The 24,010-nt window shown below is 38.0% G+C and overlaps 1 protein-coding gene across 17 annotated transcripts in view; it reads left to right on the forward strand.

The window, feature by feature from the left end:
• The window catches only part of MARCHF7 (membrane associated ring-CH-type finger 7), a 55,602-nt gene that overhangs the window by 14,110 nt on the left and 17,482 nt on the right, over window positions 1–24,010 (forward strand). For 13 of the 17 annotated variants that reach the window (XR_490892.3, XR_490893.3, XR_012094196.1 and 10 more), the window contains 4 exons: window positions 2,086–2,252; window positions 16,456–16,648; window positions 18,855–19,022; window positions 20,685–21,783. Coding sequence is in view for 12 of the 17 variants with exons in the window: in XM_038002070.2 (XP_037857998.1) it covers window positions 2,100–2,252; window positions 16,456–16,648; window positions 18,855–19,022; window positions 20,685–21,783 (1,613 nt within the window). In the remaining 5 variants the exon portion in view is untranslated. The remainder of the gene's footprint in view (window positions 1–2,085; window positions 2,253–16,455; window positions 16,649–18,854; window positions 19,023–20,684; window positions 21,784–24,010) is intronic. The other 4 variants (XR_005241549.2, XM_038002072.2, XM_073019751.1 and 1 more) reach the window with 1 other exon arrangement.

A 24,010-nucleotide genomic window follows, 5' to 3' on the forward strand; every position in this document is an offset into this window, starting at 1 on the left:
TTACAGTTGTCTGCAGTATTCAGTACAGTCGCATGCTATACAGGTTTGCTGTCTAAAAACAATAGGTTATACCATATAATCCAGGTATTAGAGTATACCATTCAGGTTTGTGTATATACACTGTTATTTTTGCACAGTGACGAAATCACCTAAAGATGCATTTCCTAGAATGTATTCCTGTTCTTGAGTGATGCGTGACTATGCATACTATGCATACAATGCAATAATGTTCAGCCATAAAAAGGAAGGAAATTCTGGCATATGGTACAATATAGATGAGGACATTAGGGTAAGGGAAATAAGCCAATCATGAAAAGACAAATATTGTATGATTCCACTTATATGAGATACAGTCAGAGGCCTTGTAAATCCTTACCTCAGAATATTTTAAAATCTTTTTAAGGCCAGGCACGGTGGCTCATGCCTCTAATCCCAGCACCTTGGGAGGCTGAGGCAGGCAGATCACAAAGTCAGGAGATCGAGACCATCCTGGCTAACATGGTGAAACCCCGTCTCTACTAAAAATACACAAAATTAGCCGAATGTTTTGGCGGGCGCCTGTAGTCCCAGCTCCTCTGGAGGCTGAGGCCGGAGAATGGCATGAACCTGCGAGATGGAGCTTGCAGTGAGCGGAGATCGTGCCACTTCACTCTATCCTGGGCGACAGAGCAAGACTCTGTCTCAGAAAAAAAAAAAACTTTTTAAATTATAGTAGTAATGTCTTTATAGTAGCACTGTTATAGTTCCCAAGTGGAAACAATACAGCGTACTTTTATGGTAGAATGGGAAAATAAATTGTGTGCATTCATGTAGTGGAATGCTATGTAAAGAAATTAGAGTGAACTTAAAACTGCATGCAACAGCACAGATGAATCTCACAAATATAATGTTGAGCAAATGAAGCTGGATACAAAAGAGTACTTATTGTATGATTCCATTTATATATATTTAATAATCAGGCATGGGTAATCATTACTTTTGCCCTGGGTTTGGAAATGTTTAGTAAGGGAAAGTTGGAAATTATTGATCTGTAAAGTGGAAAGCACTCAGTTCCACAAAATAAATTTAGCCTTTTGGTTTTTTTTTCTTAGAAGTTTTATTCATTTTATTTGCATTAATAGAATCATACTCTATGTGTAGATTTATAGATTGACTTTTTTACTTAAAGTATCATTTTCCAGTAGTACCATAAACAATCTTTGGAAACATTTTGAGAAACAGTTTATTAGCTCTGTGATCACGTACAAATTGCTTAAACTCTCAGTGCCTGTTTTCTTATTTATAAAGTGGAGATAATATAGTACCTGTCTCACAGGGTTGGTCTGCAGATTCAGTGAACTAACAGTTAATCAGAAGGTCCTTACTGTCAGACCGTGCATATAATACTTAATAAATATCAGCTGTTGCCATTATTTTTGTTATAATTAAGAGATCCTACTATGAGTGGTAAATAAAAAGAAAGTTCATTCATATCCCAGGCAGTGATTTTAAAATACTTTACATGATTCTGACCTAGAAAATTCATTGTTGAGATGGGGAAATAGAAAGGTAAACAAATTAAAATGCATAGTAGTATGAAAAGTATGTATGAAATAGAAACATATGCAGAGAAGAAAGGTACTTGTGTTTAAACCGATGACCAAGAATTGGGTGGGTAATGTATAGACTTTCCAGGCACATACAAAGGTTTGTGAGGACATTGTGTTAAAGGGTATGCAAATAGTACAACAGGTATGAGCATTGAACACTAAAAATAGAGAATACCAAGAGAGTCAAGGACAAATTCATGTAGAATATGTAATAGACAAAATTGAGTAAGGAAAAGAGCCCAGATTTTGGAAACAACAGACCTCAGAGTGCTTCATTCCACTTTTATCATGTTTGCTTCCTTTAACGGACAGTAGAAAACCTTTGATGAACTTCTGCTTTGTGGAAGAGAAGTGGTGATCATTTCACAGTTTACCTTGTCAGATATGGTTAATTTGTATAGTTAATTTTTTATTTGAGCTAATGATTAAGGAGGATTAAACATTAAAGGCTTTCATGTTTTCCCAAAGGCAATTAATGAAAATTTTCATTTCACAGAAAAATCTATAAGAATGGAGTCTAAACCTTCAAGGATTCCAAGAAGAATTTCTGTTCAACCCTCCAGCTCCTTAAGCACTAGGATGATGTCTGGAAATAGAGGAAGTAGTTTAAATGATACCTATCACTCAAGAGACTCTTCATTTAGATTGGATTCTGAATATCAGGTAACATTGTTTTTTGGAATATATGTATACAGCCTTTTTCAAAATCCCTAGGGCCACTCTTTTGAGGGTATTTTTAAAATGTAGTAGCTAGATCTGAGGCATCCTGTAATCAAAACCAATATATATGTAGCAAAATGAATAATAACTTTTCAAACTTTTTGGACTTCAGAATTATGAATAACAGATTGTAACCTCATATAAAATCATACATTTGGGCTGGGAACGGTGGCTCACGCCTGTAATCCCAGAACTTTGGCAGACCGAGACTGGCAGATCATTTGAGGTCAGGAGTTCGAGACCAGCCTGGCTAACATGGCGACACCCCGTCTCAACTAAAAATACAAAAAAATTTGCTGGGTGTGGTGGCACACGCCTGTAATCCCAGCTACTTGGGAGGCTGAGGTGGGAGGATTGCTTGAACCCTGAGGTGGAGGTTGCAGTGAGCTGAGATCATGAGACTGCGCTCCAGCCTGGGTGACAATGTGAGACTCCATCTCAAAAAGAAAAAAAAAAGCTTTCCAAAGACTTGGAAAACTTTGTACATATAAACATAAGTATCAATTTTAAGTGTAAATTTAAACTGGTCAATCAATGTGAATGGCTTTGTCGGAGGAACAAAAACTGTACCTCTTTCTCCTCTAAAATCACACTCATTCATCTGACTTTTCTCTGCATATACACAAAGCAGTGGTGAAATAACAAATGTTAAGTGTTTTTCTTTGAGATTACAACTTCTAAATATTTTGCTTTGAATGTTGAGTGATTTTTAAATTAACAGGTTATCTTGTTACGAAAGTTCTAAAAGTCTTTTACATGAATTTTTAAATTTGATTTTTATGGTGAATAATGAGTTTATATTGGTATGTCCGTCTGCTCTTATGTAGCTAGTTTTCATTAGGAGCACAAGCTTTTCGTTTCATTTTGTTTGAAACAGGGTCTTGCTATGTTGCCCAGACTGGTCTCAAACTCTGGCTCAAATGATCCTCTCACCTCAGTCTCCTGAGTAACTGAGATTATAGGCACACACCACTATGCCTGACTAGTTCTTTGGATTTTGAAATGGCTTATCATTATAACAAATTTAAGCTCATTGCATTTTTGGCTGAATGTTATAATTAATGTTTGATTTGCAAAAGTCTGATTTTGAGGTAATCTAAAAGAATCCTTTGAAAATTTCTGTTTGTATTAAGTATTCATATATTTATATGTTATATGATCTGATATATGACAAAATCTCATAAAAATGTTCCTACACAGTAGTAAGCATTCTGTAAGATATTCAGAGCAAGACTGAAGTAAAAAGAAAAAGAAAATGCCCGTATCTGCTACCCGTTTCTTAATTGACTATATGAACTGTTTACCTGGTCTCTGTTTTATTTTAAACTCCAGCTCAGTGGAACCTGGTCTCATTTTAAATGTCAATTGATATTGTACATTTTCTGCTGCTAGACAAGTTTATGATTCCTAGAGGTGTAGAATCATATATTTTGCCTTTCATAGAAATATCATGGTGACATATAAAGAGCACAGAATTGTATTTTCCCGTATTGTCTTTGTAAAATTTTGTCTGCTAATTTTTGTCTACTTTTAAAAATATATATAGCTTATTAATGAGGAAGACAAACTTTGAAACCAGACTGTACTGCCTAGAGAGGAGTCATGTTTCATGACTTACTAGCTATTGACATCTTTTTCTGTTGTGATTGTTTTTGAGTGTTTGTTTCTTTTTTTTGAGACAGGATCTCACTCTGTTACCCAGGATGGAGTAAGTGGTGCAATCACGACTCACTGCAGCCTGGACCTCCCAGGCTCAGGTGATCCTCTCACCTCAGCCTCTCCCCCAGCAGCTAGGACTGCAGGCATGTGCCACCATGCCTAGCTAATTTTTGTGTTTTTTTGAAGAGATGGAGTTTCACTATGTTGCCCAGGCAGGTCTTACACTCCTGGGCTCAACCATTCTGCCCAGAGTGCTGGGATTGCAGGTGTGAGCCACTGCACCTGGCCGACATCTTTTTGACTTAGTATCACCTACTTTATCCAGTTGTTACAGTTACATGACAATGCTGTATGTTAAATGATAATAGTACCTGGCATATGGTAAACACTATATAAACGTTAGCTACTGCTGTATTTGTTTTTTATAATTGTTATAATAATAATAATAGTGTAGGTGCTAAAGTCCTGAATATACTTAGTATCTTTATTGACATTCTCCTTAAGATATGACTGTTTCTTTTTTTTTTTTTTTTTTTTTTTGAGACGGAGTCTGGCTCTGTCGCCCAGGCTGGAGTGCAGTGGCCGGATCTCAGCTCACTGCAAGCTCCGCCCCCCGGGTTCCCGCCATTCTCCTGCCTCAGCCTCCCGAGTAGCTGGGACCACAGGCGCTGCCACCACGCCCGGCTAGTTTTTTGTATTTTTTAGTAGAGACGGGGTTTCACCGTGTTAGCCAGGATGGTCTCGATCTCCTGACCTCGTGATCCGCCCGTCTCGGCCTCCCAAAGTGCTGGGATTACAGGCTTGAGCCACCGCGCCCGGCCGATATGACTGTTTCAAACTGTTTCTTCTAACTTGTTCTTAATGGTGTAGATTATTCAAAAAAAGTCCATTTCTGGTCAGGCGTGGTGGCTCACACCTGTAATCCCAGCACTTTGGGAGGCCACAGCGGGTGGATCACCTGAGGTCGGGAGTTCAAGACCAGCCTAACCAACGTGGAGAAACCCCGTCTCTACTAAAAAGTTAGCTGGGTGTGGTGGCACATGCCTGTAGTCCTAGCTACTCAGGAGGCTGAGGCAGGAGAATCACTTGAACCCAGGAGGCGGAGGTTGCGGTGAGCCGAGATCATGCCATTGCACTCCAGCCTGGGCAACAAGAGTGAAACTCTGTCTCAAAAAAAAAAAAAAAAAAAAAAAAAAAAGTCAATTTCTTATTATGTTAAACAAATAGCAGCATTTTTTTAAAAAAAACCATTTAAATGTTGGCCGGGCACAGTGGTTCACGTCTGCAATCCCAGCACTTTGGGAGGCCAAGGCAGGCAGATCACAAGGTCAGGAGATCGAGACCATCCTGGCCAACATGGTGAAACCCCGTCTCCACTAAAAATAAAAAAATTAGCCAGGTGTGGTGGAGGGCGCCTGTAGTCCCAGCCACTCGGGAAGCTGAGAGGAGAATGGCATGAACCCAGGAGGCTGGAGCTTGCAGTATGCTGAGATTGCACCACTGCACTCCAGCCTGGGCAACAGAGCGAGACTCTGTCTCAAAAAAAAAAAAAAAAAAAAAAAAAATTCCATGTTAATGACTTCAAAATGACCCCACCTAAATGTTGGTTGTAGTAACATATTAGTGTTGATTTCATTCTGTTCCAAAATTTTAATGTCTTTTAACTATCCAAGTAAAATTCAGAAATTACTTGCAAATACCCAAAAACCAAACCAAGTAGAATATTTTAAATGTTTATTGATTCTTAAGATAAATTATTTTTATAAATTTTAGGGATTTTCTTAATGCTTTTTAGTTGCTTTAAGTTGCTTACAATCAGTTTTTTAATCGCTTTTTTCTTTTTAATGGTATGGGAGCAGTTTCAACCATAATTCAACCATTTTTAGCCTGCTTTGCTTTTTTAGTTTTGATTTCCAAATTGAAACTCCTATGTTCTTAAACAAAGTGTTTCACTTTTTTGTTTTTGTTTTTGTTTTTTTTAAGAGACAGGGTCCTACTCTGTCACCCAGCTTGTGGTGTAGTTGAGCAATCATGACTTAGCACAGCCACAACTTTCTGGGCACAAGCGATCCTCCTGCCTCAGCCTCCTGAGTAGCTGGTACTGCAGGTGCATACCCTCCTCCACCCCTATCCCCCCAACAGACACACATATGTGGCTAATTTTTTTAAAAAATTTTCTTGTAGAGATGGGATCTTGCTATGCTGCCCAGGCTGGACTCAAACTCCTGGCCTCCAGCAGTCCTCCCACCTCAGCCTCCCAAAGTGATGGGATTACAGATGCAAGCCATCTTGCCTGGCCAGTATTTTATCTATCTGTTTTTTCTTCTGTAAAATGGTGACAGTGATAGTGGTTTCTTCATACAGCCACATCTGTATGTCAGATGTAAGATGAACAAGATTGTTCATCATATTGTTAATTGAAAGAAAGAATACGTGTGAAGCACTTGGAACAGTGCCTAGAACATAGTATAAGGGTTCAGGTATTACTAATTATAACTATTTATAATTGTTATTTTTATTTATAATTATTTTTATTGTTAACTTACTGTTACCATTATTATTTCCTGGCTTTACATTGGTTTAAGGTAATATCTTTAGGGAATGGTATAATTTATCCAAATATTAAATTACGTATAGTATGTTTAGTTTTATTTAGCATTGTTAACACTACTCAATGTCAAAGGGAGCGTTTTAAAATTTTTTAGTGTTTGAGACAGGGTCTCACACTCATCCAGGTTGGAGTGTAGTGGCACTGATCTCAGCTCACTGAAGCCTCTGCCTCCTGGGCTTAAGCAGTCCTCCTACCTCAGCCTCCTGAGTAGCTCGAGAATATAGGTGTGCGCACCACACTGTGCTGATTTTTAAATTTTTTTTTAGATGCGAACCATCATGCCTGGCCAGTATGTTATTTTTCTGTTGTAAGTCTATCTGTTGTAAGTCTGTTTTTATTTATAGTGTAAGTCTCACTATATTGCCCAGGCTGGTCTCGAACTTGGGAGATCAAGCAGTCTTCCTGCCTCACCCTCCGAAAGTGCTGGGATTACAGTCATGAGCTACCACACCTGGCCAGAGGAACATTAAAAAAAAAAAAAAAAAAAAAATCGTTGAAGTGTTTTAACTCACAACTATTGGAGACATAAAACTTCCATTTTCTCAGGCACTTGGTAAATCTGAAGCTTCAGAGAAAAGAGGGTCAGGGGTAGGACATGATATATCAATTTCAGTTATGTTATGGACTTACTATGGGAACACCTTATATAGTGCTTGACATTTTATAGAACCTTTTTTTACTTCTGTTTTTAGTTGAGACGAATATTTGTGTCAGTTCATCTATAAGGTTCTGAAATCTAGAAATATAGGTGGTTTCTCTCAGTTACGTGATTATTATGTAATATACTTGAGCTTAAGAATCCAAGACTCTGGATAGCATTGTTTCTTTGGGAAAATGTAGATTCTAAGTTCCGAACGGTTGATTTCCTAAATATCTTTTAGTTCTCAGCCATTTGTAAGCTGCGCTTCACCTGTTACTAATCTTGCTGTTACTTCTGCTATCCCATCTTTAAATTTTTATTACAATTTGAATGATTGAAAACTGTGATCATCCTACGTCTTTAGTGACAGTAAGCAAAATTTACGTTTTAAAGGAAGATTTAATTTCTATAATTCCATGTTTTTAAAGGGAAATTTAATTTCTATAATTCATATTGTTAAAAGTAAGAATGGGTTATTTGTGAATATGTAAATTTTTATGTTGATTTGGTATATTTTTCTGTAACTTAAAGGAAGCACTAGTCTGTTTAGTATTTGTTCTGTTTTGTTGAGAGTTTGATTACTTTTAATATGAAATAATTTTAAAAGGAGGCTTTTTATAAGGTTATAGGGGCTTTTTAAAGTTATTGATACCTTTTTTTTAGTTTGTAGATAACTGCTATAGAGATCAGTACCATTGCATATTTTGCATAGTGCAGAACCAATGGTCATTAATTTTTTAAAAACCTACCTTGTGCAAGTGTAGCTTTCAAGGAAATAAATATATAGATGCATATACAATTAAACAAGAAATTTAAAATAGGTTAAGGAAAAATACAAAATACTGAGAGTAACAAATATGGAGAGTGGGTCAGAATTGTAACAGTGATAGGCATTACATAAACCCTGCAGCATTTTTAAGTTAAGTTTGCTCTCATTTTGGTTATCAAGAAGATCACAGGAAAACACAACTAGCTCTGTAATGAGTATTGCATATAAGAAAAAGAGACTGGGCATGGTGGCTCACTCCTTTAATCTCAACACTTTGGGGGGCCAAGGTGGGAGGGTCACTTGTAGCCAGGAGTTAGAGACCAGCCTCGGTGACATAGTGGGACCCCCTCTCTACAAAACAAACAAACAAAAAAATTACCCAGGCATGGTAGCACACGTCTTAGTCCCAGCTACTCAGGAGGCTGAGGCAGGAAGTTTGCTTGAGCCCAGGAGGTTGAGGTTGCAGTGACCCTTGATCATGCAATTGCACTCCAGCGTAGGTGACAGAACAAGACCCTGTCTGAAGAAGAAAAAGATACAACGTTCCTCCGAGGAAACAAAACTTGTCAATTTGGTCTTAAAGTGTACAGAGGAGTGATACGAGTTTCTTCTGCATTGGTGTGGAGATGGGTACTCTCCATCACATGAATATTTTAAACAAGGAAGAGCTCAAAGTCTTAAGTTGTTGCTTATGGCAAAGGTAGTGGTGTTCTGGAAGTTTTTCAAAGCAGAATTTATTCACTTCACAGTCAAGTCATTAACTCATGGAAATGAGGAGCCCAGGAAAAGAATATCATTCTGGGCTAGTTTCTGTTCCTGTGCTTTACATGATTTTTAATGATTAATCATTTGCCAGTGGATAACATTGATGTAAATTTGCAAGTATCTTTAAAATTCTTTAAGAAATGACTTTATTAAGTTATAATTTTACATACCATACAATTTGCCCATTTAAAGTTCAGTAGTCTTCAGTGTATTCACAGCTGTACAACCATTATGGTTATCGCTGCACTACTTCTCTAGTCCCCCTTCCCCTACCAGTGCAAAGCAACCGTTAATCTACTTTATATCTGTAGATTTCCCTATTTTGGATTTTCATATACATGAGTGGAAACAGGTACTATGTAGTCTTTTGTTGGTAGCTTCTTTAACTTAGCATATTTCCAGTGTTCATCTATGTTGTAGCATATGTCAGTACTTTATTTTTTGTGGCCAAATACTATTTCGTTGTATAGGTATGCCATATTTTGTTTATCCATTTATTTTCTGATGGACATTTGGGTTGTTTCTTCCTTATGGCTATTATGAATAATGCTGCTGTAGACATTCATATGCAAGTTTCTGTGTGGACTTGTGTTTTCACTTGTATTTGGTATGTACTAAGAATGGAGCGGGGCATGGTGGCTCATGCCTGTAATCCCAGCACTTTGGGAGACCAAACGTCAGAAGTATTTAAGGCCAGCAGTTCAAGACCAGCCTAGACAACATAGTGATACCCCATCTCTACAAAAAATTTTTAAAACTAGCCTGATGTGGTGGTGCACACCTGTAGTCCTAACTTTTGGGGAGGCTGAGATGAAAGGATCCCTTAAGCTCAGAGGGTTGAGGCTTCAGTGAGCTATGATGGCACCACTTCACTACTACTTGGGCCAGAGTGAGACCATATCTCATAAAAGAAAGGAATGGAATTGCTGAGTCATGCGTAACCTCTGTGTTCAATCATTTGAGGAACTGCCATACTGTTTTCAAACTGGCTAGATCATTTCACATTCCCGTTTGTGTGTATGAAGATTCCATTCTCTCCACATCCTCACCAACACTTATCTTACTTTCTGATTCTAGCCATCTCCATGGGTATGAAGTGGTATGTATCTCATTGTGGTTTTGATTTGGATTTCCTTGGTGACTAATGATGTTGTACATCTTTTCATGTGTTAATTGGCCATTTACTGTACATTTTTCAGAAATGCCTATTAATAATAGCTCTTTTGCTCATTTTAAAGTACGGTTGTCTTATTACTGAGTTGTAAGTGTTCTTTATATATTCTAGATTTAAATTCCTTATTGGATACATGATTTGCAAATATTTTCTCCTTAAGATTTTTTTTTTTTAATTGCATTGTTTTAAGGGCATTTGTGTTGGGAAAATATTTTAAAACCTTAGAAATAATTTTCTGAAAGCAAACACTGACTTATACAATATTAATAGTAAATGATTTCATTGACTATACTTCCAGTAAACCTGTTGTTGGAAAGGTGGCATGAATATTATGAAGGTAAAAATAAATAAAATGAAAATTGGATGCCTGCTAGTTATATAAAGTCTTGGAAAGTTATTTTTTTTTCACTGTGCGTGGAGTATCTATAGCTACTAAGTCTCCAAGCTATCTTATTGATGATTTCTCAGATACACCATATAGTATTTCAGCTACTTTGGTTGGGCTAGATAGCCTTCTACCTCTCCCCTTATTTTATTGAGTTATAATTCACATACCATACAATTCACCATATAACAGATAGCCTTTTGAATTGGAAATAACTGATGAAAAGTATTTACTCTGGGAGCCAAATCTGTTACCTGTCTGGGTAGAGACTGGAAAGTTAATGAAAAAGAAAGAAAACTCTATGAAACTCCAGTGTAAATTTAATTACTTCCATCTAGTGTCATATGAATGCTCATAGTCGGGAGGCAAAAAAGATTAATTAGTTTTCATAAAAACTAAAATTTGTGTGCATCAATACCAAGAGAGTGAAAAGACAATCCACAGAACGAGAGAAAATATTTGCAAAGCATATATCTTACTGGATACTGAGACTTGTATCCATAATATATGAAGAACTCTTACCTCTCAACAATAAAAAGATAACCCAGTTTCAAATGGGCAAAGGACTTTAATAAACACTTTTCCAAAGATATATTAATGGCTAATAAGCACATGAGAAAATATTAGTCATTAGGGAAATGCAAGTCAGAACTACAGTGAGATACTTAACACCCACTAGCATAGCCAAAATAAAAAAGATGGACAGGCTGGGCGCAGTGTCTCATGCCTGTAATCCCAGGCCTGAGTTGAGAGGTCAAATCTGGGAGGATTGCTTGAACCCAGGAATTTGAGACCTGTGCAACATAGTGAGATCCAGTCTCTACAAAGAAATAATTTAAAAATTAGCTGTGCATGGTGTTGCATGCCTGTAGTCTCAGCTATTCTGGAGGCCGAGGTGGAAGGATTGCTTGGTCCCAGGAAGTCAAGGCCACAGTCATCTGTGATTTCATCACTGCATTCTAGCCTGGGCAACAGAGCTGAGACCCTGTATCAAAATTTAAAAAAAAGGTGGGCAATCACAGGTGTTGGTAAGTGGTGGAGAAATTGGAACCTTCATACAATGTTGATGGGATTATAAAATGGTACAGCTGTCACAGGATCCTTGGAGTGTTGCTTTTCCAGCTAGAAGCCTTTGCTCGGCCTGCTAGGTGTGTTCTGCCTACTCGGACTGGCAGGCTTTGTTCGACTCGTGCTATCAGCTTGGATCCCACGCCTGCCAAGGGTGAGCCAGACATGGATCGGCGAGGGGTGCATGAGCAAGTGAGCGCAGGGGCCGGCCACTGTTTACAGCCAGGCACACTGGGTGCAGTGGGGCGGGCAGCTCTAGGCGCTGGTGCCCTGTGAGGCTGCGGGTGGATCAGGTGTACCACAGGCAGCAGCTTCTGTGGGCACTGAGGAACACGGTGGCATCCGGAAGCTTGGAGACACCAGGAACTACAGAGCCCCAAAGAGGTTGTCACAGACCTGGTTCAGGGAGCCCCTAGGTCTGGTCTCCCCGAAGGGTCAGAGATCTTCTCTCCTTGTCGCTCACAGCATGGTGAGCAGGTGTAGGGAGGGGTGTTTCAGTACTGTTTGTATTACAGCTCTTCGAGTCCCACCATTTGGCGGGTCCTGAGTTCTTGTCCCACGTCCAGAAAGAATGAGGTACACAAACAATTGGAGGGTTAGCAAGGCGAAGAGGGGCTTTATTGAGCAGTAGTACAGCTCTCAGGAGACCAAAGTGGGTGGCTCCTTTCCGCAGGCAGGTCATCTCAATGAGTGTGTACCTTTCAGTGGAGAGGAGACCACACAGGACTAGGTAGCTCCTGTCCACAGGGAAGTTGGCCTGACATCTGGCTGAGTCTGAGATTTTCATGGGCTTCAGAGGGGAGGAAGTGCATGCTGATTGGTCCATGGGAGGCAATGGGTGGGCCTGAGATAAGCACCATGAGGTCTCACTCTGGTCCGTGGAACTGGCAGCCAAGCCTCCAGGCTTCAGGCCATCCCAGGCTTGAAGGTAGAATTTCACTGGGGACCTGCCCCTTTTCACCCAGGAGCATGTCTGCCTCCTGCTACTGTTCATGGCACTCAGGCTGTTCGTGCCAACGGATGCCTGTAGACCCATGCCAAGCCGCCCTCAGTTCCCCCTTGGCCTCCCTCTGTGCTTGTTGGTGCCCAAAGTCTAGAGGGGGCCAAGGTGGCAGTGGGCTGATGTGTCGGCACTGCCGCAAGCACGTGCATACACAGCGTACAAGCTTGGCTAAAACTTTGCTCCAAAATCTGAGCAGGAGCCGGGGGGAGGGTGGGGAAGGGAGGCTTCTCAGACCCCTGAGACACCGGGATACCCAAGTCTACAGCCACAGCTGGGTCAGGGAGCACAGGGCTCCTACCCCACCAACTTGGAAGTGATCAGGGCTCCCACCTGTTGCTGGCTCCATGGAGCACACAGGCCCTGCCATGCCTCCCCTGCTGCAGCTGGCATCTTTGTGGCAGCCACTCCAGACGAGCTGCTGCCGCCCTCACAGCTATTAGCATCAACCTGTAGTTGGAAAAATAGTAATTCCTCCAAATATTAAGCATCAAGTTACTACATGATCTATTAGTTACACCCAAGAATATTGAAAACATACATCCACACAGAAATTTACAGTTGTTTATAATAGCCAAAAAGTGAAAACAACCCCAAAACCATTTGTTTAAGGATTCATTATGCCCAAGGCAGTATATTTTGAAGACAGACTTATTCCCTGATTTCATTTGGCCTGTAGTTCTAGACAGCAGAAGAGATATGTAAATACATTGTTAAAGGAATCTAACACTTTATTTAATTGTTCAAAGAATTCCGAGGGAAAAAAACTGATTGCTTCAGGCTGAGGATATTTGAACAAATATGGACAAAATTGGATTGTAGGAACCAGGAAGAGGTTTGATTTTGAACTTAAGCCAATAGCAAAACTAGCCAAAATATTCCTCCTATATACTGACATTATGTATACTGATATGTATACCTATATGCTGATATTAACATTTTTTGTGTTGCATATAGCCATATAATCTACATGTTTTGTCATGAGTCATGAAAATTGTTTAATGAACAGTGAGTGTCACTTTAAGCCTTTGGACACTTCAGCATTCAAGAATCAAATGAAATTCATTATCTAAATCTGCTCCCCTATAATCAGTATTTTTAGTGAATGGCCTGGTAATTTATCTCACCAGTAGAAAGTACCAAAAACCTGTTTTTTCTCTATTTCTCACAGCCCTACATCTGATGAATTTTTATGTTTTATGATTGCTCTCTATTCCCATTACTTACTTCATAGGGACTTCTTTCTTGATATTCTAATGGCTTCCTAATTGGTTTTCTTACTTTCTGTTCATTTCATCTATTTCATCTTCCATATGCCTCTAAAAGTCTTTCTATATAGTAGCAGATCTGATTCATCCCGCCCTTCGTTAGTTCCCAAAATCATATTTGCAGAAGTGCTATTCAGTAAGTTTATGCTAAAGTCTGTGCAAAATGAGAAAAATAATGATATCCTACTGAACAAAAGTGACAGTTCTTTCTCATTTTTAAATTAAAACATTTTTTGTTTTGGTCTCTGAAATCTAGAAGTTTTAGAACCACTGGCCTGCAGGATAAGGTCCCTGATACCTTGATGATAATGGCATATGAAATGGTTTGATTCTGAAATATCAGATTAATTTCATATCTTGTGCTAGCTCCAGTTCATTGATTGGGTGTCTGTAATATTAGGTACAGAAGGCTTGTGAGACTTAACTTTGTGCTAAGCTGAAAAATGCCATATTCAATTTACAAAATATTCTCTAGGCAAAGGATGGGCGAATTCCTGATATAGTCCTTTCCTGCCTTTTCAGCCTCGCACCTTCTACTTTATTTTCAAAATTTCTTCTCCAGTGTTACCATGAACTAATATATCCCCTGAATGCATGCAATATGTTTCTCATGATTGAACCATAATTGGCTGGGTGCAATGACTCATGCCTTGTAATCCCAGCTGTTTGGGAGGCTGAGCCAGGAGGATCACTTGAACCCAAGAGTTCAAAACAAGCTTGGGCAACATAGTGGGACCCTATCTCTATAAAAAGTAAATTAAAAAATTAATAATTGAAGTATAATAGAAGGTCAAGTATAAATAGTAATGTCTTAGAAGAAAGCCAGGCCAGATGTGGTGACTCACACCTGTAATCCTAGCACTTTGAGACACTAAGGCAGAAGATTGCTTGAGCCCAGGAATTCAAGACCACCTGGGCAACATGGTGAGATCCTGTCTCTACAAAATAAAAATTACCCAGCCATGATGACATGTGCCTGTGGTCCCAGCTACTCTGGAGACTGAGGTGGGAAGATCAAGGCAGCAGTGAGCTGTGATTGTGCCACTGCACTCCAGCCTGGGCAACAGAGTGAGACTGTGTCTCAAAACAACAACAACAAAAATCTGATGGTAAATGGTTTATACGTCTTTTTATGTTGTCTATTTGTAATGTCTTTTTTCATTCACCTACCCTGTGAACTTCAGTTACTATCTTCTTTGACTCTTTCCCTGTGTCCTTAAAACATATTTAGGGTCTTTCTGTAAAACTTTCACTGTACCTACTATTATAGTACTTATTTATAGTATAATTATTTATTTACTTATCTGTTACCTGTACTGAGCTTTGATGGAACACATTTTTACCTGTACTGAGTTACCTGAGCTTTGATGGAACACATTTTTTGGGTTCTTGTGTTTATCATGTGAATTTTAGATTAATATAGACCGAAATTACAGCCCATGATGCATTCCATTTTAACTCTTTTGTTAAACAGAAGAACACTTAAAATAATTTGGTTTCATTTTAATGTTCTTTAGCACAATAAACTATTTACCACATACTTATGGTAACATGCTTTTAAAAATTATTTTTCTTTTATATACTGAAAAATTACTTTTATTTTAGAGATCCTTACTGTCTCTGAGCCATTTAGAGACTGTATGCCAAATGTATGTTTTTTAGTCTATCTGTCCTGTGTGTGTGTGTCCAGGTAATTACTTTGCCATGATGGAAACATTTTTATAAAAAGACTAGTACAATTTCAATAATTGTGGTTGAAATATGTTGTCATTTAAACCTAAATATTTAAGGAGACAAACTGTTGCCTTTTTAATGCGTTGTAGTGAGTAAACTTAACAAATTAAAGAATTGGAGAGAAGTAAAATAGTTTGTACATTATCGGTGATACTTGTGTTACAAGTTTAATTTTGTGTACATATATGTTAAAAGAGAAAACCATGAGCCAAGTTTTAAAATATGTACTTATTTCAGTTGTTGATTCACTGATGAAGAAATTTCTGATGTTAGGAATTTTTTTTTTTTTTTAAGCATACCCTTATTAGTGTTCTATGACCATATTCTGGAAACTAGGCATCAGAACAAGGATAAATTGGTTATTAGTTGAAAAATCTGATTTTCATAGTAGGGTAATTCACAATCTCTTTATAGCTTAGTATTCCTCAAAAGATTGAAATATTAAACCAGTACAACAAAGATTTCATTTGCAAAAAGAAAAAAAACTGAAAAATTAGGGAAAATGATTATAGTTTTTGGTCTTCAGTGTTTCATAACCAAGTGTTTGTATACGGTTAAAAAAAAGTACTTAACTCTACATCAGATTGAGAGCCCAGGAAAGTACAATTGTAGTGTATAGTAAATGGACAAGTGGGTAGAAGGAACAAAGTCTAAAGAAGAACTACATGGTAGAGGCTGGGCACAGAGGCTCATGCCTGTAATCCCAGCATTTTGGGAGGCCAAGGCGGGCAGATCATGAGGTCAGGAGTTTGAGACCAGTCTTACCAACATGGTGAAAACAGCTACTAAAAATACAAAAGTTAGCCGGGCGTGGTGGCGCACACCTGTCATGCCAGCTACTCAGGAGGCTGAGGCAGGAGAATTGCTTGAACCCGGAAGGCGGAGGTTACAGTGAGCCAAGATCGCCCCACTTCACTCCAGCCTGGGCAACAGAGCAAGCAAGACTCTGTCTCAAAAAAAAGAACTACATGGTCAAAAAATTGATGCTTGTAGGAATTTATTAGAGGATTGTTGGTTAAATTTAATACTGAATGCAGCCTTTTGTTGTTTAAAAAAGTTTTTTGAACTTACAGTCTATGTCAGCATCAGCATCTGCGTCACCATTTCAATCTGCGTGGTATAGTGAATCTGAGATAACTCAGGGAGCACACTCAAGATCGCAGAACCAGCAACGGGATCATGATTCAAAAAGACCTAAACTTTCCTGTACAAACTGTACTACCTCAGCTGGGAGAAATGTTGGAAACGGTTTAAACACGTTATCAGGTAAGAATATGTTTCTGTAGGTATTTTAAGCCCATTTTTCCCTAGGTGTAACACAGTTGTTCTTAGTTTTGGAATGAGGCAAGCAGATTTTATATGAAGACAGTGGGTCAGAAATGTAGTGGAATTTCCAAAATCTTAGTTTAAATTAATGCTAGAACTGTTACTAACTCTTCTGCATTTTTCTTGTAAAGTTGATATAGATATTCTACATAAACAGGATATTAGCAGATTTTAATTAGAATAGCTGGTGTTTTATGATCATCAAATTGGTAAATGTGTGTATTCTGTTGGTTATATTTTATATTTTGTAATTGTTACAAGGAAGGCTAAATCTACTGATACATGTTTAAAATATTGCTTAAGCATGTCTTATGTAAATGATAAACATTGTAGTATATAATATTTATTTTCAGAAAATACGGAGGCTAAGGCAGAATGATCTCTTGAGGCCAGGAGTTTGAGGCCAGCCTAGACAACATAGTGAGATCCTATTTCTACCAAAAAAAAAAAAAAAAAAAAAAAAATTAGCTGGGCCTGGTGGTGCATGCCTATACTCCCCAGCCACTTGAGGCGCTAAGGCTGGAGGATCGCTTGGTCCCAAGGAGTTTGAGGTTACGGTGAGCTATGATCATGCCAGTGCACTCTGGCCTGGTAGACAGAGCAAGACTCTGTCTCTTAAACAAAAAACAAATACGGAAACTCTTGAGTTAGAAAAAAAAAATGGTGGTATTTTAGTAGGATTTCTAGACAAGGCATTAGAAAGTCACAGTTTTAGTTCTCTAGCTAGATGAGTGGCATTGGGCAAGGTACTGACCACTCTGGGATTTGTATGATCTATCCATAAAACGTCATGCCTGGTATTTTGTACTGAGACACATATTTTTCACACACATTGAAAAGATCTTTTGTTGAAAGGTCAGAAGGCTACCGTCTCACTCATACTCCTCTTCAAATGAAATGTTAGCCAGTGGCAGTGTTTAAGAGGAGCCAAAACTTGTGATGACACAATTGGAGGTAAAATTATTTAAATGTTTGTGTGTTACCAATTGAAGTAATGTAAGCAGTTCCTGTCTATTTTGATAATCTGGAATGTCATGGGAAAAACGTGCCTATCTGAAGGATATTAAGAATGTTGGGATGGCTAAGAGCAGACTGTTAATAACTTTGTAGTCAAACACCACTGTGCTAGAGATATTTTGGTTCTCTTCTGCTATGTGAAAACATTATAAATACTCTGGGCCATTTCTCTTAATAAAGAGGAATTATTAAGACTACTAGGATTAGGGAAGAAAGAATCAAAATTTCAAGGTAAATAGTGAAGGAAAGAGGTTTGAGACAATGTTTAATTTACTTCTAAATGAAATCATGTCTAATAAAATATCAATAACTGTAACAGTGCTTTAATTCTTAGAATTAATTCTAGAATAAAAAATTAACCAACTGTGGTAGCAGTAAAAATAATTCTGATAAAATTGTATTGTTGACATCTTCCCTTTCCAGATGACTTTGATTTTGATATTGGCAGTTCTCCAGCATCACTTTCATTGACTTTTTTTGTGAAATTCTCCATGTTTGGCAAGATTTACATTTTTGTTCTGTAATCATTTTACATCATGTATAGGTAGATGTGAGAAGTGACTGAGACATTGACATCATGTATGGGGTAGATTTTAGTGTTAGAGAAGAATATGTTTAGAGTAGGAAATAATTTTATAAGTGATTAGTTCATTTGTGAATAATTTTATGTTTTATTGAATTTTGTTTCTGATAATGACTACATAACTGGGGATTCTCATAATAAACAACAATAAGGCCGGGTGCTGTGGCTCATGCCTGTAATCCCAACACTTTGGGAGGCTGGGATGGGCGGATCACCAGAGGTCAGGAGTTTGAGACCAGCCTGGCCAACAGGGTGAAACCCCATCTCCACTGAAAATACAAAAATTAGCCAGGCATGGTGGTGCATGCCTATAGTCCCAGCTATTCAGGAGGCTGAGGCAGGAGAATCACTTGAACCCAGAAGGTGGAGGTTGCTGTGAGCTGAGATCGTGCCACTGTACTCCAGCCTGGGCGACAGAGCAAGGCTCCATCTCAAAAAAAAGATAATAATAATAACACTTAACTTTCCTCTGTATTACTGAAGATTTGTTACCATCCAAAGCCTTGAAAGCTTTCTCTGAAATAAAACTTCTTCATTTATTTTAAGATTCATCTTGGAGGCATAGTCAAGTTCCTAGATCTTCATCAGTGGTACTTGGATCATTTGGAACAGACTTAATGAGAGAGAGGAGAGATTTGGAGAGAAGAACAGATTCCTCTATTAGTAATCTTATGGATTATAGTCACCGAAGTGGTGATTTCACAACTTCATCATGTATGTATAAATTACATTAAGTATAGCTTCTCATAATGTTCTATTTTCCTTTTTATGTATATTACTAAAACAACAGTAAAAAGGAATAGTGTATCTTTTGTCTTATGAAGATTTCAGAATACCTTAATATTTCTTTCTACTGCTTGTTTTGACCTTAAAAAATAATTTAAAATACAGTAGATGAGTAAGAGTATCTAGATTCCATCTACCTTTACATTGTTTAACTTGCATTTTTCCTTTTAAGAATGTCTGTGTTACAAAGTAACATACTAAATCTTGTATCCTCAAATAGAATTTGCCTATAACATATGTAGTTTAATAACTACTTCTGATTCTTCTACTTCTGAAATAACTGAAAGTTTAAATCACCATTTTAAGGCATAATTTAGAATTACTTTAGTATAACATGGATGTACCTCTAGTTTTATTAAATTGACCTCAAGACCCACACTTTGTTTTTGGTTGCTTGGTTGCTTGCTTTGTTTGTTTTGAGATGGAGTTTTGCTCTTGTTGCCCAGGCTGAAGTGCAATGGCACGATGTCAGCTCACTGCAACCATCGCCTCCTGGGTTCAAGCGATTCTCCTGTGTCAGCCTCTCTCAGTAACTGAAGAAAAAGGTGCTAATTGAAGTTGACAAATATAGTAGGCAGAAATGGAGTTTGATTTACATAGTAGGAAATAATGTTTTGTTTTTAAAGGTGTAGTTTATTTTAATTTATCTTACTGGAGGAAATATTTATGACAAATGAAAACATTTTATTTTCTTGACTTTGGATAGTAGAGCTTTAGTAGACAGTATCAATAGCTTTTAGGTTTTGGACTATAAAAGTACAGGATAGAAATAGATTTAGTTCCTAACATTTACCCTTTCATAAAGCTCCATGTATTAGCGTAGTAGTAATTTAGCTCTTACCCAAGGTGAATGGGTAGTTTCCTTGCAAAGGAATCCTATAGTATTTCTCATCCCGTTTGAAGATTTAAACCACCAGTTAAGGAATCCTTTCAAAAGTACAGATGTTATAGCCCTATTCTGATTCATAGTTCCTAGCCAGTATTTAAAGCAAATGTAACACAGGATAAGAATTTACAGGATAAGAATTACATTTACAGGATAAGAATTACAGCTGTTAACCTGAAAGAAAAAAAATTGGAAAAATTTTTAGATATTAGCAAGATTTTTCATAAAATTTAAGGGTTTAAAACAACTTTTTAAATTTATTGCACAGAGTAAAAACAAAATCTCCAAAACAGTCTCCCTAGGATGATTTTGCTTTTAATCATTTTAAGAGTCATTTACATTGTATTAGTTGGCCTGTTTAATAGCATCTCAATTTAAATACTAGATATTATTGTATCATATCAATTTCTGATCAATAAATTCAGCTGTTTTAATTTTATCAAAATTTTCATAAGCTCATAATACATTTCTTTTTTATATATTTGTAATGTTGACTTTACACGGCAGTACTGGATTTTACCAGTAGGAATAGAAAGAAATAATGTTTATGTTTTTTCTATAATAACAGTAAATTCTGTAGTTACAATGTAACAGTAATCAGTTTGAATCCAGCGCTTCGTTTTGACACTCAACATAATAAATGCAAATAATAATGCTCAAATTATTTCATGTAATTGGTTATCTTTACTTCCTTTCAAAAATAGATGTTCAAGACAGAGTTCCTTCATATTCACAAGGAGCAAGACCAAAAGAAAACTCAGTGAGCACTTTACAGTTGAATACATCATCCACAAACCACCAATTGCCTTCTGAACATCAGACCATACTAAGTTCTAGGGACTCCAGAAGTTCTTTAAGATCACATTTTTCGTCAAGAGAATCAGAATCTTCCCGAAGCAATGCACAGCCTGGATTTTCTTACAGTTCAAGTAGAGATGAAACCCCAATCATAAGCAATTCAGAAAGGGTTGTTTCTTCTCAAAGACCATTTCAAGAATCTTCTGACAATGAAGGTAGGCGGACAACCAGGAGATTGCTGTCACGCATAGCTTCTAGCATGTCATCTACTTTTTTTTCACGAAGATCTAGTCAGGATTCCTTGAATACAAGATCATTGAATTCTGAAAATTCTTACGTTTCTCCAAGAATCTTGACAGCTTCACAGTCCCGTAGTAATGTACCATCAACTTCTGAAGTTCCCGATAATAGGGCATCTGAAGCTTCTCAGGGATTTCGATTTCTTAGGCGAAGATGGGGTTTGTCATCTCTTAGCCACAATCATAGCTCTGAGTCAGATTCAGAAAATTTTAACCAAGAATCTGAAGGTAGAAATACAGGACCATGGTTATCTTCCTCACTTAGAAATAGATGCACACCTTTGTTCTCTAGAAGGAGGCGAGAGGGAAGAGATGAATCTTCAAGGATATCTACCTCTGATACATCATCTAGATCTCATATTTTTAGAAGAGAATCAAATGAAGTGGTTCACCTTGAAGCACAGAATGATCCTCTTGGAGCTGCTGCCAACAGACCACAAGCATCTGCAGCATCAAGCGGTGCCACAACAGGTGGCTCTACATCAGATTCGGCTCAAGGTGGAAGAAATACAGGAATAGCAGGGATTCTTCCTGGTTCCTTATTCCGGTTTGCAGTCCCCCCAGCACTTGGGAGTAATTTGACCGACAATGTCATGATCACAGTAGATATTATTCCTTCAGGTTGGAATTCAGCTGATGGTAAAAGTGATAAAACTAAAAGTGCGCCTTCAAGAGATCCAGAAAGATTGCAGAAAATAAAGGAGAGGTAAATTCGAAAACTTGTCTTAAACCTATAAATCAAAAACAGAGAAAGAACTCTTCTTTTTTTTTTTTTTTTTTTTTGAGACGGAGTCTCACTCTGTCACCCAGGCTGGAGTGCAATGGCACGATCTTGGCTCACTGCAGCCTTGGACTCCCGGGTTCAAGCAGTTCTCCTGTCTCAGCCTCCCAAGTAGCTGGGATTACAGGCACACTCCACCATGCTCAGCTAATTTTGGAATTTTTAGTAGGGGTTTTACCATATTGGTCAGGCTGGTCTCAAGCTCCTGACCTTAGGTGATGCACCCGCCTCGGCCTCCCAAAGTGCTGGGATTACAGGCATGAGCCACCGTGCCTATCCTAGAACTCTTCATTTCTAAATTGGCTTCTTATAAAATTGATATTTGAAGTTTCTTTTCTTTCTTTCTTTTTCATTATTTTTTTAAATTTTTGAGATGGAGTCTCACTCTCTTGCCCAGGTTGAAGTGCAGTGGCACAATCTTGGCTCCCTGCAGCCTCCGCCTCCCTGGTTCAAGCAATTCTCCTGCCTCAGCCTCCCAAGTAGCTGGGATTACAGGCACCTGCCACCATGCCTGGCTAATTTTTGTATTTTTAGTAGAAGCAAGGTTTCACCACATTGGCCAGGCTGACCTCGAACTCCTGACCTCAGGTGATCTACCTGCCTCCACCTCTCAAAGTACTGGAATTACAGGCATAAGCCACTGCTTCCAGCCTGAAATTTCTTCCCTTAACATTCACATCCAGTAAGATGTCTCACTCATAGGTAAATAGATAATAACTGAGGATAAGCCATGGTAGAGGGGTGTGAATTGTGTCAGAAAGTAATCCAAAGGTTATTTTAACCAGGTTGGAATACATATACACACAAAGACAAAAACCTTAATCTCTTACCCAATTCCTTGGTAGACTAATGCTGAATGGGGTTAGTAAGAGGAACTGAATGACCATAAGAGGAACTGAATGACCATGGATTACCAATAAATCTGCCTTAGCCTTTATTAAGATGATTTATTAACTAACCATTTATTTACATTTCTCACTGCAAATTTTTTTTGGAATTTGATGCACAAAATTTACTTTGATTCACAAAGTAAAATTTGATGCACAAAATAATTTTGATTTTGTGTTTGAAGTCCAAGTATATACTGAATATTATCTTTCTTTAAATTTTTTGTAGAGACAGGGTCTTCCTTTGTTTCCCAGGCTGGTCTCAAACTCCTGGCTTCAAGCAGTCCTCATGCTTCAGCCTCCAGAAGTGCTGAAATTACAGGCATGAGTCACCATGCCCAGCCAATTCTTTAGAAGTTAGTATAATTTAACAGAAATACCAGTTTAGGCTGGGTGCAGTGGCTCATGCTGTAATCTCAGCACTTTGGGAGGTCAAGGCGGGTGGATCACAAGGTCAGGAGATTGAGACCATCCTGGCCTACATGGTGAAACCCTGTCTCTATTAAAAATACAAAAATTAGCTGGGTGTGGTGGCATGCGCCTGTAGTCCCAGCTACTCAGGAGGGTGAGGCAGGAGAATTGCTTGAACCCAGGAGGTGGAGGTTCCGGTGAGCTGAGATTGCACCACTGCACTCCAGCCAAGCGACAGAGCAAGACTGTCTCAAAAAAAAAAAAAACGAAAGGTTTAAATGTAGGGCATAGAATCTTTTTATACAAAGAAATCTTTATAGAGTTGAAGGTTGCTTATAAATCACTGGAAAGAGTGAAAAGACAAAAAAAAACAGAGATCTTAGTCCCAGCCTTACTCTTAATTTAGTCATCCTAGTCTAATTACTTAGTATTAAAATAGTTTTTAAAATGAGATAAAGTAGTTTATTTGAAGTACACTTCGAGGAAGAAGACTTATATAAAGGTAATGTGGGATTTTTTTTTTTCCTTTTTCACAAAGGCCTAGTAGAATTGTTGGGAAGCATAATTGTTAGTGTTATTTTTAGATTTTTATTGTACTTTAATAAGAAAATACTTTCAAATCCAACTCAGGTGATAAAGGAAACTCTGCACACTTTCTGAGATGCTGGGCATTGGGCTACCATACTCCTTGTTTTTAATTTTATAGGACAGATTTTGCCATGTGACTGTTATTTTCCTGCTTTTAAACTTGCTATTTTTCCTTTTTTTGTAGAAAGAGATTTACTCTACCCTGGTAGTGTTTTCTTTAATGTTTGCTTATTATAGCAGCTTCCTCCAACTGCAGGCTGTCTGCT

This window comes from Chlorocebus sabaeus, chromosome 10, assembly GCF_047675955.1.
Source record: "Chlorocebus sabaeus isolate Y175 chromosome 10, mChlSab1.0.hap1, whole genome shotgun sequence".
Classification (NCBI taxonomy): Eukaryota; Metazoa; Chordata; class Mammalia; order Primates; family Cercopithecidae; genus Chlorocebus; species Chlorocebus sabaeus.